Source organism: Oncorhynchus clarkii, chromosome 19, assembly GCF_045791955.1.
Source record: "Oncorhynchus clarkii lewisi isolate Uvic-CL-2024 chromosome 19, UVic_Ocla_1.0, whole genome shotgun sequence".
Taxonomy (NCBI): domain Eukaryota; kingdom Metazoa; phylum Chordata; class Actinopteri; order Salmoniformes; family Salmonidae; genus Oncorhynchus; species Oncorhynchus clarkii.
This window is the reverse complement of record NC_092165.1, coordinates 31,436,172-31,453,300: the sequence shown is the minus strand read 5'-3', so window position 1 is coordinate 31,453,300 and position 17,129 is coordinate 31,436,172. Positions and strand designations below refer to the sequence as shown.

The 17,129-nt window shown below is 47.6% G+C and overlaps 1 protein-coding gene across 1 annotated transcript in view; it reads left to right on the top strand.

Moving 5' to 3' along the window:
* The window catches only part of LOC139375035 (KIAA0586 ortholog), a 130,762-nt gene that overhangs the window by 58,472 nt on the left and 55,161 nt on the right, over positions 1-17,129 (top strand). Inside the window, exons 13-19 of the mRNA XM_071116405.1 lie at positions 2,475-2,547; positions 5,008-5,301; positions 6,606-6,783; positions 7,750-7,932; positions 11,506-11,687; positions 11,812-11,913; positions 15,872-15,964. Coding sequence (XP_070972506.1) covers positions 2,475-2,547; positions 5,008-5,301; positions 6,606-6,783; positions 7,750-7,932; positions 11,506-11,687; positions 11,812-11,913; positions 15,872-15,964 — 1,105 coding nt within the window. The remainder of the gene's footprint in view (positions 1-2,474; positions 2,548-5,007; positions 5,302-6,605; positions 6,784-7,749; positions 7,933-11,505; positions 11,688-11,811; positions 11,914-15,871; positions 15,965-17,129) is intronic.

The following is a 17,129-nucleotide window of genomic DNA, read 5'->3' as shown; positions in this document are numbered from 1 at the left end:
CCCCATAATGGCGTTAGTCTTTTCCTTCATTGGAAAGGTCACAGGACTAGGCTGCCAGATGCTCAGGTAAGGGGGAGGGAACTGTAGCGGACGGCTTGACATCCCCCTCAAATGTGACTGGATGGTTGCCTGGTGGATTCAGTCATTTGTATTGCATGACATTGTAAAATGAGGCAGGGGTGTGACTTAATGCCATCTATTTCCACACAACATATTAATGAAGCCATTTGCAAACAAAAATGTGCCTCCATCTCAATTGCTCAAACAAGCGTGGCAGTCTGTGCTCTGCTTACTTGTGTTATAGCTCACCGGGTGTGTTCAGTGAGAACACACTTGGACGGGCGTCCTGGCCCCGGTCCACACCTGTCTCTGCCTGTCTGCAGTATCTGTGTTCCTAGAGTTGGTGGACTACTTCCACTATCACCACTCCACAGCGCTCTTGTTTTTTTTCAAAAACTGTTCTCGATTAGATTTATTTCCTCTCATTTCTTTTGTTTGGCCTCTCCAGCGTTGTGCTGCCGGACACATGCTGTCTCTGGCTTAAATATGAATCCCGATATCCCCCGTCTGTAAATTAGAAGCAGACAGCCATTTGTCCACGACCCTTGGCAGTTGGCACAGACAGTTGTTTGAATTTTTCAAACAAAACATTTCTCGGCAGGGGTTCAGGCAGCCTTGTCTATTGTTGTTTCTGTGTTGGATTACAGAATAGTTTAGTCGTGGTGCTCTCTCTCCTCGACCTCATAGACAGTGAGGCACAGTTCCTGTTTTCCATATTCCAGAGAATTTCCTGATGCTGTTCCAATGGGGATATTATGCCTGCAGACAACTATCATTAGGCCTAGTTCTGGTCATTTCTTACCATCTGTATGAATCATTGCATATTGGCTGTGTGATTCCCAGGCCTCCGCTTTCAGCTCTCATTTAAATGTTTTACATTGAATTTTGTCCAGCAGTTGATACGTTTGCCATCATGGACAAAAGCCTGTTACAATAAAGGTATTATCAGGCATGGTGAACATTCTAGAATAATAATAGTTCAGGTTTGTTTTCGAAGCAAGTCGTTTACTGAAGGTCACATGCTGAACTGATGACTGACACACTTGGGCGGCAGGTAGCCTAGCGGTTAGACCGTTGGGCCAGTAACCGAACGGTCGCTGGTTCGAAAACCCAAGCCGACAAGTTGAAAAATCGGTCGATGTGCCCTTGAGCAAGGCACTTAACCCTTATTTGCTCCAGGGGCGCCGTACTACTATGGATGACCCTGTAAAACATCACATTTCACTGCACCTGTAACAAATTATTATTATTATTATATATTTTTGTGTCTGGAGGCATCGCCTGATTAGGTAGATCCATCCCAGATCACACACTCAAAGAGACACCAGGGCTTGGAGCTAATGCAGCCATGGAGGGTAGCTTCATCTGTATGGGTAATGAGGTTTGGGTCTGTGTCAATAAAGCTCAACTCCCTCTCCTCTACCCTCCTCTACCCTCCACTCTTCCTCTCCCCTCCCAATTCAGCCAGCTGCTCACCTCACAGCAGAGACCAGACCCCCCCACCCCCCTCACTCCTCAGGATCTCAGAGGGAAAGGGAGATGGCATTTTTCTGCCCAGAGACAGCGACTCTCTCCTCAGCATCAAAATGAGGAGCTAGCTGCCTCCCTGCCTCGCTGACGCACACACACACACACACACACACACACACACACACACACACACACACTTGCGTAAACACACAGACACACAGCAGCCCTGGTGGGCTTTCCTCACTGAGCTGCTGCATTGATTCTGAGTTCTGGTAGGAATCTGTCAAGCCTCAGTACCCTCTCTCTATTCCTTGTTCTGTCTGGATGGCTGGCGCGGTGCTACAGAAATACAAAAGGAGAGGAGAAAGTGGGATCTGCATAATGTGGTCTTACCCTCTGATTATATCCCTCTGGCGTTCTCATATCCATAGCTGATGAAGTCAAATCAAATTGTATTTGTGACATGCTTCGTAGACGACAGGTGTAGACTAACAGTGAAATGCTTCCTTACGGGAATCCAACAATGCAGAGTTAAAGATAAAATAAAAAGTAAAAACAACATGGCTAGATGTAGGGAGTAGAGAAAAAAAAGTGTATTGATCTGTTGTGCTGATGACACAGTACAGTATATTAGGGATATACTAGATCATCTGGTTCCAAGTGTGTGTTGATATGGGTAGACAGACGATGCTCTAGCCTAGTGGATATAGCCAGCTACCGGTTTAGTTAACATGAACAGTACGCACCCATTCCCGTTATTATGACACATACTTAGTGTTTCCTCATACGGAAACACATCAAGTGCTGTGTTACGAGTTCACGTTGATATGGTTGAGTGTCCTGGGAAGGGCAATACTGCGTGATTTATGTTATGTGGTGTGGATGGGGGTAAGTTGGGGACGTTGGCTGCAGCTCCAGCATGGTAAAGCATCCATGTGTTCCAGGGACACCACAGAAGAAGTCAGGATCAAGAAGACTGTGGATGCATGGATCAACGCCCTGAGCAAGGATATCCAGGTGAGTCATTTCAGAAGGTCACCTTGAGTCATTTCAGTTGGTTTGTTCCAACTGCCGTTTTTGTTTTTGGTCCAGTTGGATCAGCATATGGTGCACAACATTCATGTCCAGTTGAATAGTGCTAGATCAAAGCGTCTTATGAACACCCGACACCCCATAAGATATTACATTTCGTTGACATTACTCTAAGTAGTCTGCCAGAGTGGTATGCGATCCAGAAAACTATATTTTTCAAGTCAAGTCTTTCAACTTATTTTCAACCCTTAGTCCTCCTCTGAGAGATCAAAATAATCCATGCAATTTGGTTTAAATGCTCCGTGCTGTTTGAAAGTAAATATCTCGGCCGCAAAAGCGGCGAGGGACTGAGTTCAGCCGCCCTTTTTTCTAGGCTTTGCAGCAGAGAGCATATTCCAACTGGTTCTCTTTTTTCTGTCTCATTTTTGAAAAAAGCTTTCTGGCACAGTTGAGAATTGACTCAAACTCCGAGTTGATGGTTCACAATTTCACTGTGGTAGAAGAAGAGTGATGCTCCATAAAAAGAAGAGCGTTTGAGCAGCGGTAAAGACTGCTGACTGTGCCAAATAAATGTCCCCAGGCTTTCATGTCCTCACGTCCAAATATCTACAGTACCAGTCAAAAGTTTGGGCACTCCTACTCATTCCAGGGTTTTACTTTCTTTCTTTTTTGCTATTTTCTACATTGTAGAATTATAGTGAATGTCATCAAAACTCTGAAATAATCATGTAGTAACCAAAGAAGTGTTAAACAAATCAAAATGTGTTTTATATTTGAGATTCTTCAAAGTAGCCACCCTTTGCCTTGATGAGAGCTTTGCACACTCATGGCATTCTCTCAACCAGCTTCATGAGGTAGTCACCTGGAATGCATTTCAATTAACAGGTGTGCCTTGTTAAAAGTACATTTGTGGAATTTATTTCCTTCTTAATGCATTTGTGCCAATCAGTTGTGTTGTGACAAGGTAGGGGTGGTATACAGAAGATAGCCCTATTTGGTAAAAGTCCATATTATGGCAAGAACAGCTCAAATAAGCAAAGAGAAATGACAGTCCATCATTACTTTAAGACATGAAGGTCAGTCAATCTGGAAAATTTCAAGAAGTTTCTTCAAGTGCAGTTGCAAAAACCATCAAGAGCTATGATGAAACTGGCTCTCATGAGGACCGCCACAGGAAAGGAAGACCCAGTTACCTCTACTGCAGAGGATAAGTTCATTAGGGTTACCAGCCTCAGAAATTGCTGCCCAAATAAATGCTTCACAGAGTTCACGTACATCTCAACATCAACTGTTCAGAGGAAAATGCATGAATCAGGCCTTTATGGTCAAATTGCTGCAAAGAAACCACTACTAAAGGACACCAATGAGAAGAAGAGACTTGCTTGGGCCAAGAAACACAAGCAATGGACATTAGATTGGTGGAAATATGTATTTTGGTTCCAACCGCAGTGTCTTTGTGAGACGCAGAGTAGGTGAACGAATTATCTCCGCATGTGTGGTTCCCGTGAAGCATGGAGGAGGTGTGATGGCGTGGTGGTGCTTTTCTGGTTACACTGTTTAGAATTCAAGGCACACTTAACCAGCATGGCTACCACAGCATTCTGCAGCGAAACACCATCCCATCTGGTTTGCGCTTATTGGGACTGTCATTTGTTTTTCAACAGGACAATAACCCAACACACCTCCAGGATGTGTAAGGGCTATTTGACCAAGAAGGAGAGTGATGGAGTACTGCTTCAGATGACCTGGCCTGCACAATCACCCAACATCAACCCAATTGACATGGTTTGGGATGAGTTGGGCCACAGAGTGAAGGAACAGCAGCCAACAAGTGCTCAGCACATGTGGGAACTTTCAAGACTGTTGGAAAAGCATTCCAGGTGAAGCTGGTTGAAAGAATTCCAAGAGTGTGCATAGCTGTCACCAAGGCAAAGGACGACTACTTTGAAGAATCTCAAATATAAAATCTATTTTGATTTGTTTTAACACTTGTTTGGTTACTACATGATTCCATGTGTTATTTCATAGTTTTGATGTCTTCACTATTATTCTACAATGTAGAAAATAATTGGGGGTTTTTAAACCCTTGACCAAACCTGTGACCAAACTTTTGACTGGTACTGTATATAATTAATCTGCTGAACCTGAAGAAATTTGTTTCAATTACGGCCATGGGATGCGTCCTAAATGGCACCCTGTTCCCTCTATAGTGCACTACTCTTGTAGTGCTTTATAAAGGGAATAGGGTTCAAATGTGTCTCATGGCTGGATGTAGTCTGTTACTTGTCTGTAGCATCTGAATCCATTGTCTTTGGGAGAGGCTTTCAGTTTTAGCTGAAGAAGACAATTACCATTTCTGAACAAAGGACTATCCCAAGATAGGTCACTAAATGCTGTCCTCGAGTAAATCCCCCGTTGCTTGGTTGTTGTCTTTTTTTGTGGCAGGCCGACATTACGAAAGAAGACCTTGTTGCTCAGACGAGAGCTAAAGTCAAAGAGTCCTCTGCTGCTGCCGCCGTGTTGCCCCAGAAAGACAGAGGGACCAAGAAGGACACCACCACCTGTAGGCTTTATGACGTGAAGAGCAGGAGTCAGACTGGTGGGCCTCGAACAGCAGGAAGTAAGCCTTGTCAGAGAGCCGGCAGAGGACAGACAGAAAGCACCGAGGAGCTGAACAACAGACGCAAACACACCGCTGGCCCCAGTGTGAGGCTGAGACCATCTCCATCTCATCAGGTGGTGAGCAACATGACAGCACTGAACCTGCTCTCTATTCCCTGTGTAGTGCACTACGTTTGATCAGGGCACTATATAGGGAATAGGGTGCCATTTGGGACAAAGACGACTGCTGCCCTGCCAGCTCTCAGCCTCTCAGCTCGACCCAATAAATTCAGCCTTTGACAGCACTGAACCATACACCCCCTTCATTTCACTCATCAACAGACCATTAGCAGCGTGACATCACAGCCCGTATCTGTACTGTCTCTTTGAACACAACCTGCTGTCTTTGCTTTTCTGAAACCCTTTATTTACTCATGTCATCTGTTTTAGTGTTTCGAGTGTTGACCGACTTGTCGACAGGAACCGAACAGCAAGGTGGTCGCACCACACCGTCGCGTGTCCTGCTAGTCTTCCCATCTGGACACAGACACGCCGTTTCAACGAAATGAGCTTTTCTAAACGGGCCCAGACGTTTCCTCCCACATTGATAAGAAGCACGACACCTGAACCAGACAAAGAACGAGCCTGCTTATCTCCAAGTTGCATTCCTATTTAATGCTTAATGGCCGACCGCGTTGCCAATGAGCCCAAGAACAACGTGCAGACCGAACCGAGCGACCCGGACAGTGCTTAGTATAGTTTACCCCTGTGTCAGCTCTATCCACTTTCAGTTTCAAGTTTTTTGGGGTCACACATACAGCGGGTGTAAAACAGGTCAGTGACATGCTTGACTTGCCAGCTCTTTCCCAACAATGCACAATAAAGCTAGTAACATTCCTCAGAAATAAAGCTAGTAACATTCCTCAGAAATAAAGCTAGTAACATTCCTCAGAAATAAAGCTAGTAACATTCCTCAGAAATAAAGCTAGTAACATTCCTCAGAAATAAAGCTAGTAACATTCCTCAGAAATAAAGCTAGTAACATTCCTCAGAAATAAAGCTAGTAACATTCCTCAGAAATAAAGCTAGTAACATTCCTCAGAAATAAAGCTAGTAACATTCCTCAGAAATAAAGCATGTGCAATGGCAGAGGAGAAGAAATGAAATATGAGAATGCAGTTGTACAGGTCTTCTATGCAGGTCAGTGCAGTATCCATGTGGCCGTTACTTTGTGTACAAACCTGTTAGGTGTTCTCTGTATTACGCAAACACAGGAAGGACGAGCCACACGGACAGCGCTTCAGATATAAGGTTGAAAGAAAATAGCTGGAGGCTGAGAAAAACAACACTCGGTACAAGAATCAGTGGCGCTGTAGTGCAAAAAGTAGCTTCATCGGTTCCACAGACACACAGTAGTGTTTCATAGTCTATTCCTATTACAGAGTCAGTGTGGAGAGATGATGTCAAACCAGGATGGAGAGGAATATTTGGTGAAACTGTATGGGAAGGCTCTGTACGAAGGCAATCGGAGGACACTGAAGAAAGGGCCCTATCTCCGATTTAACTCTCCCTCCCCAAAGTCCAAAGCCCCTCGGCCAAGAGTGGTAGAGAGTGTGAGAGGTGAGTGGTAGAGAGTGTGAGAGGTGAGTGGTAGAGAGTGTGAGAGGTGAGTGGTAGAGAGTGTGAGAGGTGAGTGGTAGAGAGTGTGAGTGGCAGAGTGTGGTAACGAGTGTGAGTGGCAGAGAGTGTGAGTGGTAGAGAGGTGAGTAGCAGAGAGTGGTAGAGAGTGTGAGTGGTAGAGAGTGTGAGTGGTAGAGAGTGTGAGAGGTGAGTGGCAGAGAGTGGTAGAGAGTGTGAGTGGCAGAGAGGTGAGTGGCAGAGAGTGTGAGTGGCAGAGAGTGTGAGTGGCAGAGAGTGTGAGAGTGGTAGAGAGTGTGAGTGGCAGAGAGTGGTAGAGAGTGTGAGTGGCAGAGAGTGTGAGTGGCAGAGAGTGTGAGTGGCAGAGAGTGTGAGTGGCAGAGAGTGTGAGTGGCAGAGAGTGTGAGTGGCAGAGAGGTGAGTGGCAGAGAGGTGAGTGGCAGAGAGGTGAGTGTTAGAGAGGTGAGTGTTAGAGAGGTGAGTGGTGGAGAGGTGAGTGGTGGAGAGGTGAGTGGTGGAGAGGTGAGTGGTGGAGAGGTGAGTGGCTCACCAGAGATCTCAACAGGCTTATGTCTTCCCACAGTTGTTCATGTGACGTGTTCTCTCTGTCGCTTCCTTTAGCACTTAATCACGAGCTCTCGCTCTCTCTCTCTCTCGTTCTCTCTCTCTCGCTCGCTCTCTCTCGATCTCTTTCTATTTCTCCCTCTCTCTCTATCTCTCTCTCGTTCTCTCTCTCGCTCTCTCTCTATCTCTCACTCTCTCTATCTCTCTTTCCCTCTCTCTCTCTCTCTCTCTCTCTCGTTCTCTCGCTCTCTTGCTCTCTTGCTCTCACTCTCTCTATCTCTCTTTCCCTCTCTCTCTCCCTCTCTTTCCCTCTCTCTCTCTCTCTCTCTCTCTCCCTCTCTTTCCCTCTGTCTTTCCCTCTCTCTCTCTTCCCCCCCCCCCCAGGGGTGAAGATGAAGTCATCGAAGACCCAGACCAGTCTCCCCCATGGACGGTCAGTCTCCTCTCCCCTGTACCCGGCCATACCCAAGGAACCTCAGTACATCTTCAGCCCGACCCGTGGAGGAGCCCAGTACCACCCTGGGACCTCGTTGGAGGGGTACCTCATCCCCATGGCCATCCCACTGGGTGAGACTGGACTCTACCTGGGGCTGATATACCCATTTTACACCACTGTCCCGACCCTTACTGTTCTGACTCGAACACCAATTCCAATTTTCCCATTGGAAGCTAGCTAACACAACTCTCTTGTTGACATCAGTCTTATTTTCACCCCTTTCTCTACTGTTTTTTGGCTGTGCCTTGAAGGCCATCTCACTGCAATTAAATGGTTCCCGGGCTGACCTATTACAGGAGTGCGGTGCCTCAGTGCGTGGTGTGCCACTCTGTTCGTCTCCATCCTCTCTCAGCTGAAAGGTCACTGGATTGTGACACGGACCAAACACACACGGGCACAAAGTAGTGTTGAGGGGAGACAAGGAATCTAAAGGCCTTAATTAGTATTACAATGAAGCATCTCAGTTTAAGGCTTCATTCTAGCTTCTTTTCCCTCTCTCTTTTTCTAATTCCGAACCTCTATTTGAATAAACTCCAAGTAGGTCCTGGCTCTCTCATTTGTTTGAGGAGCTGCATCTGATCGACTGCTTTCTCAGGCAATAGTCATTTCTGCTTATTGAAAAGCTTTTTGACGTAGCGAGTTCTGTACATTTTTACAAGATAGCATGTTCCCTTTCCTCGAATGATAATGACCTCGCCGAAACTTCTAGCAACATTCGTTGAATTTATATCGTTATTTTGAGAAATATGTTTATTTTCTATTTTGGTTTAAAAATGTACGATAATATCCTCAGCACCTCCACACACACAAAAGGCTAAATGGGCATTTCTGAGAGGAGCTACAGTAATAACCTGTAATTGGCCAGCAGCCAAGTCAAATGAATGACGCGTCATATCTGAAATGGAATCAAATAAGAATTAAATCAAATATTTTTGTTCAAACAGCGGGAGATCATTTGTCTCTTGTCTCCTGTCTGCTTTGTTGACCTCGAAGTGCCGGTGGGGGTTTTTCAGACGGAGAGAACAAAAGAAGACCGGTAATAGCATCTGCAATGCAGTGTCTCTCTCATTACTGTGTTAGAGAGAGGGACAAGTTCCTTTACTCTCCAACACAGACTCGTCCCCATGTGTTAGTGGGACACACAAACACACACACTTGTTAGTGTTGGGAGTGTCTTGATGGTTCCCTCTCAAGGACAATAAAGGGTGATTTATCAGTGTGTCTGTCCGCATGGGGGTTTGCCCGATTCCTACCCTTCGCAGCATCGTAATGCCGTCCCATAGCAAAGCTCTCTAGCTGTTATGCAGTCTATAATCTGAGTCTATAAGTCTGGGTAGCTAATTCTGACAATTACGTTCCTATAGGAGCATATATATATATATATATAATCAATGTCATAAATGTGTACTGCATGCAACTCTCTGGTTAAACACAACACAGCTTCCGTATGGTGTTTCTATATCTATGGCATCACCATATCTATGCAGGACTTCCTGTTTCAGGTATCATTTAAATACTCTTTGCGCCGGTGAGACAGTGAACCCAGGGGGAGACCGAGAGTAGAGGCAGAGGGCACGTGTGGTCTGGAGTCTGCGGCACTACCACTAGACCAGACTCTGCCACTCCTAAATAAGTAGGCCTGAGATGAAAGTTTCTGGCTCCCATTAATAACTGATGAGGATGGTAACTTATGTCTGGAAGGGGTTAGGACTGGGAGAGCAGAGCAGAGCAGTCGGTCTGAGTGTGTGTGTTAGCTAGTCAGAGACCGTGTGTCACGTTGTGAGGGTAGAGATTAGAGCTGGCCTAATTCTTCTTCTCTGGCTGTGCATCCCCGGGGAGGGAGGAGGCCTCCAGGAGCCTGCCAGCCCTTTCATCTGCTACAGATGCTCCCGCTCCCACTCTCACTCCCTCCGACACACAGAGGCACAGCTCAGGACAGCCAGCTAGCTCACTGACTGCCCCCCCCCCCCTCTCGGTTTATTTTTCTCTCTCTCTCTCTCTCTCTCTCTCGTTCTCTATCTCTCTCTCGTTCTCTATCTCTCTCTCGTTCTCTCTCTCATTCTCTCTCTCGTTCTCTCTCGTTCTCTCTCTCTCTCTCGTTCTCTCTCTCGTTCTCTCGTTCTCTCTCTCGTTCTCTCTCTCTCGTTCTCTCTCTCTCGTTCTCTCTCTCTCTCTCTCTCTCTCTCTCTCTGTGCTGTGCTGGAGACAAGTCTTCTATCAGAGTGGTTGGTCAGACACATTGGAATCTGTGTGCTGCTTTTCTTGCTTGTGAACCCCGTAGGGTATCAGTGTACAGCAGCAAGGCCACACTTTCCCTAAAATCACTCCACACACTGACTTCTTTGTTTCCCATCTCGTACATGGTGTTGGTCACTGGGTTTGAATACCAGCATTCTGCATCCGTTCCTTGTGTCTCATTATCTGCTATTTTGGCTTGGTTCTCCTTCCAGTTCTATTTACATTCGACCCGTCTTGGGGCGAGGAGGACGACTGCAAATGAGCTGGGATGGTTTTCCTGTACTGCCAGCAGTTACACAACCGACCAACCCTGCCCACGTGTTTTCCATAAAAAGTACTTGCACATTCCAAATGACTCAGAGCCACTTGCTCCGAATGAACTAACAAAAAAAGAAGTCCCCCTTTTTGGATGTCCTTCAGCCAAATGATGGAAATCATAAAGCTTATGTTTCCCCAGCTACGGGCTCAGAGCTGGATAAACAGCTTTCTGTCGTCCGCTGTGCTCCGAGCAGATTTACGTTAATGTAATCCTGTGTGTTATATTACAGGGTGGGAGGGGGTGATTTAGGGCTGGGCTGCATGGCCACGTGTCTCTTAATATCTTAATAGGCGTTAACTCATCAACAGAAGCCTTCACCAACGAGTCCAGTAACAAATCCTACAACCAAACTACACTCCGTCTGAACTTATTAGCTAGTTTTCCCCAACTCCCCCTCGCCAAACAGATGCCGAGTGGCGCGCGGGTCCAGTGGGCAGCGTCCCAGGTTGGCAGATGTGTGGAGGACAAAAGAGTGATGCGTGAGAGTTATTATTTAGGATGGCGTTTACAGCCCTCCTCTTCCCACAACGGACCCGAACAGCAGCTCAGGAGAGATACGAGCCAGGTGTGCTCTCTGTGCTTGGTGCTTTCCACAGGCGGAGCGAGCCGGCCACGGGAGGAGAGCAGCTCTTAGCACGCCCAGCACGTAATGCTCTTCACTGTTCACTACCCCCGTGTTGTGTAAACACGGTTGAGATATTATCTGCTCTGCACCAAGGGGATATACTCTTATGAGCTGGACGGGAGAGACAGAGAGTGGAGGAGAACGAGGGAGAGAGAGAGACATACCCCTCTCTCTTCTTAAGTGCATCTAGCATGCGATATTATGGCCTCCCCTTGCATGTATCATCATACGCTAGTGCTTGAAACAACAAACAACTTCCTTTTTCCCTTGGTGACTTTTCGTTGACGGTCGCTCAGTGCCATGATTATAACCAACCACCAGTGTTTAACAGTCTTGCCTAGACACTTCGCAGGAAGTACCTCTTCAGCATACTGTTTAGTTTGATGTTAGCGTCTGCTGACTTTGGGTCTTGTGTGTCTAATTGAGACCGTATTTGACATGTCTCCCTCTCTCTACCTCCAGGTCAGCCCAGAGTGGATGGATTGGCCCCCCAGCCCTCCCGTGTCCTCATCAGTGACCCGCCAGTGACCACCTACATGCCCCCCTCCCCACCCAGACCGGCCCCTGCCCCCCGCAAACCCACCGTGGCCATGCCGGAGGTGACGTCTGGCCCGAGGAGAAGACGAGCACAGCTTCAAGTGCAAGTAAGGCTCAGCCTCGATATCTGCCTGGTTGTGGACAATCATCCCAAATGGAATGGCGTCGTTGTGTGGACTGTCTAGTCTATATTTGAATCATGCATCTGAACTCTCGCTCTGAATGCACCAGGTTCAGCCCAGTGTGAATATCGAACCCCACACGCCAACCCCCATCCAGAGCCCAGCTCCCTCTCCACCACCTCCTCCTGCTGCTGCTCCTCCAGACATACAGGTACAGTAACACCCCAATGAGAAATGTGACTTGTCTCCCCTCGCCCACCCCCTAGCCAGCTGCGTGAAGGCCCAGTATTATGCAGTAACATTATGCCGTAATGGGCTCAGCCTCAAAAACATCCATCAATCAGCATCTAGACCAGGCCAGTGAAACGTGTGGTTGTACTACGGTGTGCAGGACTGCACTCAGCCCCCCCAATACCTTTCCTTTCCACACTCCCCAGGACATAAAACCTCCTGCTTGCCCCCAGACCGGGACTCCCTTCTTGCTGAGTCCACAGACTGGGGTAGAAAAGGAGCATTGAGTGAGAGATGTAACAGTATCCTTATGGGGAGGGAGAGGAGGGAGTGGTCCCGGGGCTGGGGGTTGTCCGTGCCTGCCGTGATGCCTGCTCCTGTTCTGTAGACACCTTTGTTTCTTGCCTGCTAACGTTTCCACAGGATGCATCCCAAATGGCACCCTATTCCCTATATAGTGCACCACTTTTGATCAGAGCCCTATGCACTATATAGGGAATAGGGTGCCAGTCTCTCCCAGACTGTTTGATTCATGATGCCGCTAGCCTTCCTCAGTAATGTCTCCATGCTGGATTGGCTGTGATGGTGTTGTGGGAAGAGGGCCTATAATGTATCCCATATAGCAGCTTGTGGCAGACCATTCACTGGCTATAGATGGCAGTTTGGCCCTCTGAGCTTGGCCCGGCTCCAGACCGCGGGGGCTTCTGGTGGCTTATAGGAGAGAGCTTTTTTCTCTTCATGCAGCACAGCACATTTTTTTGCAATGAGATGTGTGTGTGTGAGTGTGTGTGTGTGTGTTGCTCCCACGCAAATATTTCCACCGTGAGTGTGTGTGTGGAAGTGAATGATTAATAAGACTCACAGGAGGTTGGTGGCACCTTAATTGGCGAGGACGGGCTCGTGGTAATGACTGGAGCGGAAAGATTGGAACGGTATCGATCACATGGTTTCCGGGTCTTTGATGCCATTCTGTTCGCTCCGTTCCAGCCATTATTATGAGGCGTCCTCCCCTCAGCAGCCTCCTCTGACAAGACTGTGGTGGAACCTGCCAGGCTGCAGTGCTGCTCACACTTAAGGGCCCCCGGCCACTCGCTCTCTCTCTCTTACAAATTCAACTCCGCTCCAGTCAGGCAGGCACATATGGTTGCCTGGCAACGGATGTGGGTTATCAATCTCTGTGCTTGCAGTGGGAGTCAGTCGATGCAAGGACAAAGCAGTGCTGTAGAGGTATGGCTGATGCCTGACTGCTGCAGTGAGCATCCTTCCTCCTCCTCATAATACTGCTGGTCACATAGCAGTTATGCTGATTGCAGCTTTGGTTATGTCCTAGAATTGCTGAAAGATTCCTGGAGTCGGCTATCCGGTTTTCGCTGGTGGTCTAAATGTGTTCTCATTCCTATCACCGTCCTGGCAGTAATGTCTTTGTCATAAGTACTCCTTCAATTGAGTCATGTCTTGCTATGTACTTGATGTTCTAGCATTCCACACTGTCTGAGGGCTACTTTTGAGAGATTAAAAAATGTCTGTTCTGCTCTGCTGTTTTTTGGATATCAGTTTAGTTTAGAACATCGTAGACCTGTGTCTGTTCATTTTCTATGAAGTCTGGCCACTGAGCAGGGAAGTGTGTTTTAAGTGTGGGTGGCCATTTTCTTCCTCTGTCTCACTGAGGTAGTAGGGAATCACCTGGCCACTATTGGCCTGATCTGTCCGGTCCATCTCTCACCCCATCCCCTCTCACCACCTCCCCCCCTGTGCTGACTGAGTGGAATGATAATGTGTTGGTGTGGTTATGTGCCTCTCTCTCTGCAACACTCTGCCCTTCAAGTCCTGGAGCTTTATCCGCAGTCCACAACAAACACCGCAGCTCTCAGTTCTCTCACACTCACTCACCTACCGCCACAGACGGCTCAATACGACTCGGACGGCCCAATACAACCCGGACGGCCCAATACAACCCTGACGGTCCAATACAACCCGGACGCCCCAATACAACCCGGACTGCCCAATACAACCCGGACGGCCCAATACAACCCGGACGGCCCAATACAACCCGGACGGCCCAGTACAACCCGGACGGCTCAATACAACCCGGACGGCTCAATACAACCCGGACGGCTCAATACAACCCGGACGCCCCAATACAACCCGGACGCCCCAATACAACCCAGACGCCCCAATACAACCCAGACGCCCCAATACAACCCGGACGCCCCAATACAACCCGGACGGCCCAATACAACCCGGACGCCACAATACAACCCGGACGGCCCAATACAACACAATACAACCCGGACAGTCCAATACAACCCGGACGGCCCAATACAACCCGGACGGCCCAATACAACCCGGACGGCCCAATACAACCCTGACGGCCCAATACAACCCGGACGGCCCAATACAACCCGGACGGCCCAATACAACCCGGACGGCTCAATACAATCCGGACGGCTCAATACAATCCGGACGGCTCAATACAACCCGGACGCCCCAATACAACCCGGACGCCCCAATACAACCCGGACGCCCCAATACAACCCGGACGCCCCAATACAACCCGGACGCCCCAATACAACCCGGACGCCCCAATACAACCCGGACGCCCCAATACAACCCGGACGCCCCAATACAACCCGGACGCCCCAATACAACCCAGACGGCCCAATACAACACAATACAACCCGGACAGTCCAATACAACCCGGACGGCCCAATACAACCCAGACGGCCCAATACAACCCGGACGGCCCAATACAACCCGGACGGCCCAATACAACCCGGACGGCCCAATACAACCCGGACGGCCCAATACAACCCAGACGGCCCAATACAACCCGGACGCTACAATACAACCCGGACGGCCCAATACAACACAATACAACCCGGACAGTCCAATACAACCCAGACGGCCCAATACAACCCGGACGGCCCAAATCAACACAATACAACCCGGACAGCCCAATACAACCCGGACGGCCCAATACAACCCGGACGGCCCAATACAACACAATACAACACAGCAAACAAATAGTTGCACTGGTAACTACACTCATTAACACAATGGTATTCCTTTTAATGACCAAATTCCTTACCCGGTAGCCTAATAGCACCTGTCAATCAAATGGTCTGTTAAGTGAAAACCGTCTACTACTCCGTATAGTACTGGCATGCTGCAAGGGGAGTCAATGGGAAATGAATCAAGTATTTGAACCAAGCAGGTTATTGTGTGTGTTTACTACAGCAACCAGTGCATATGTATCACAGGCCTCTCAATCAGTCATAAGCAGTGTGTTTTCTGCTGAATACGGAGGCTTCGTTCTTCTGTAATCCTGTGCTGTGTGGGACAGTATGTGAATAAACCTGGTGCCAAACACTGGTTTCAGTCTGAGCCACGCTTAGCTCATTGAACTAATGTAATAAACCTTCCAAGTTGATTCGGAGACTCACACGACATGGGGTGAGTGCACTGTATGTAGGGAATAATCAAGAGCACCGTTGAATGGTGCTCGTATCGGTACCTCCCGCAATCACGCCGAAAGAAATCACTGAGCTTGAAGAGCAGTTGTTTTTCCTATCCTAGATTCAATATTTGGACGGGCGGGACTCAGCGAGAGGCTCCCGCAGATTTTCGATCGGCCCGTTGCGTTGAATTGATCGGGTTGTACTTTATGAATGGGAAGCAGGAGGAGTTGGAACGCGCTTCATAATTGTCTCTCTCTCCCAGGGCTTTGTTGTTTATTGTTTACGGTCAATAGCCACACACAAATCTTAGAGTGTCACCACAACCCTATCGATAATAATTGGTTTTCCAGGCATTTGTCATTGTCTAGCATGAACTGCAGGTCTGCCATAGCTGGAGGGAATGAGTGTTAATTCACCTTTTGAACCCAATAGTTAGACGGGTTAAATAAGGACTATAATCTATCCGTCCTCTTATTGCAGAGTGTGGAGGGGAGGCATGATGAAGAGAGGGATGATGAGGAGGAGAGCGTTTTCCCCGGAACACATTTCCTGGAGGTTGCTGACATTGCCCAGGTAGAGTCCATTTTGCGTGTCTGTGTGTGCCCAGTCCTGTGTGTGTAGGAAGTATGTGGCATCTGAGTCACCAGCTCAAGGGCATCTAGAGATCAGGTCTGCTGCGTCCAACACTTTTAACCCTTAATCCTTCTCCCTTGACGTTCACCTCCTTGGAAGGCTGATTTGAAATTTTGCAAAAGGAATAGATTATTTTATTCATTTGATTTTCATACAGTGTGTCACCTTTGCATGCCAATGAGATAGTGATATTCAGAGCGGTGCCACAGAGCTTTGAATTTCTCCTCCCTTCCACGCATAAAAAAAAAGAATAATTCAAGTCATCATAAATGGATGTTCATTTAATTAGAAACTCTCGTCAATAATAGGCCTATGTTTTTTTCACCTTCTATTGTAATAGCTGTTGTACGTTTTCTCTTCGTTTGATTCACTGTCTTTCTCCAGCAGCCCTCCACCGTGGCTTCGCGAGGAATTTGTATGTTATGTAAACCTACATCCCCTCAATCAGCAAATCCACACAAACCATCAGCTTTCCATATTCACCGCTAACAAGAGGCCAAAGCAGCACTGACGCAAATCGAGCCATTAAGGCAGGTTCCTCGCGGTCACACAAGGGCAAATAGTTTGTTAACATAGAAATGCTCCTGTTGTCATGATTGTGTGAGGAGGCTTAGGAGAACAACAGGCTCCACAGCTGTCAGAAAGGAAAGAAAGGTATTGGAATAAAAAGGGGGTTTGAATTGAAGAATATCTCTATGGTTCCACAGTGCCCTCTTTTGGTCGGGAAGTGAACTACATTCTCAAACAAGGCGGGTTTGAAGTGTAGCTTTGTGTGGATTTGATATGCAATGGAAATGATGTTAGGAGAGGGAGTTTTACATTTGGTAGAAAATGGTGTCCCAAATGGCAAAAGTAGGGCACTACATAGTGAATATGGTGCCATTTGAGATGTATTAGTAGGGTTCAGTTGCTGCCTGCTGCTGAATCACTGTCTGGGCTACTCAGTCCTCCCTCTCATTGTTTCAAATTGTGGTCATTTGGATCAGAGAGATTGATCCAATAAGTAATGCACACATTTCCAAAAAAGTTAAAGCTGTAAAAGTTTTAATGTGATCTGGAACCATTTCCCATAATTAAGCTCTTTTTAAAATTGCGATCTTTCCCT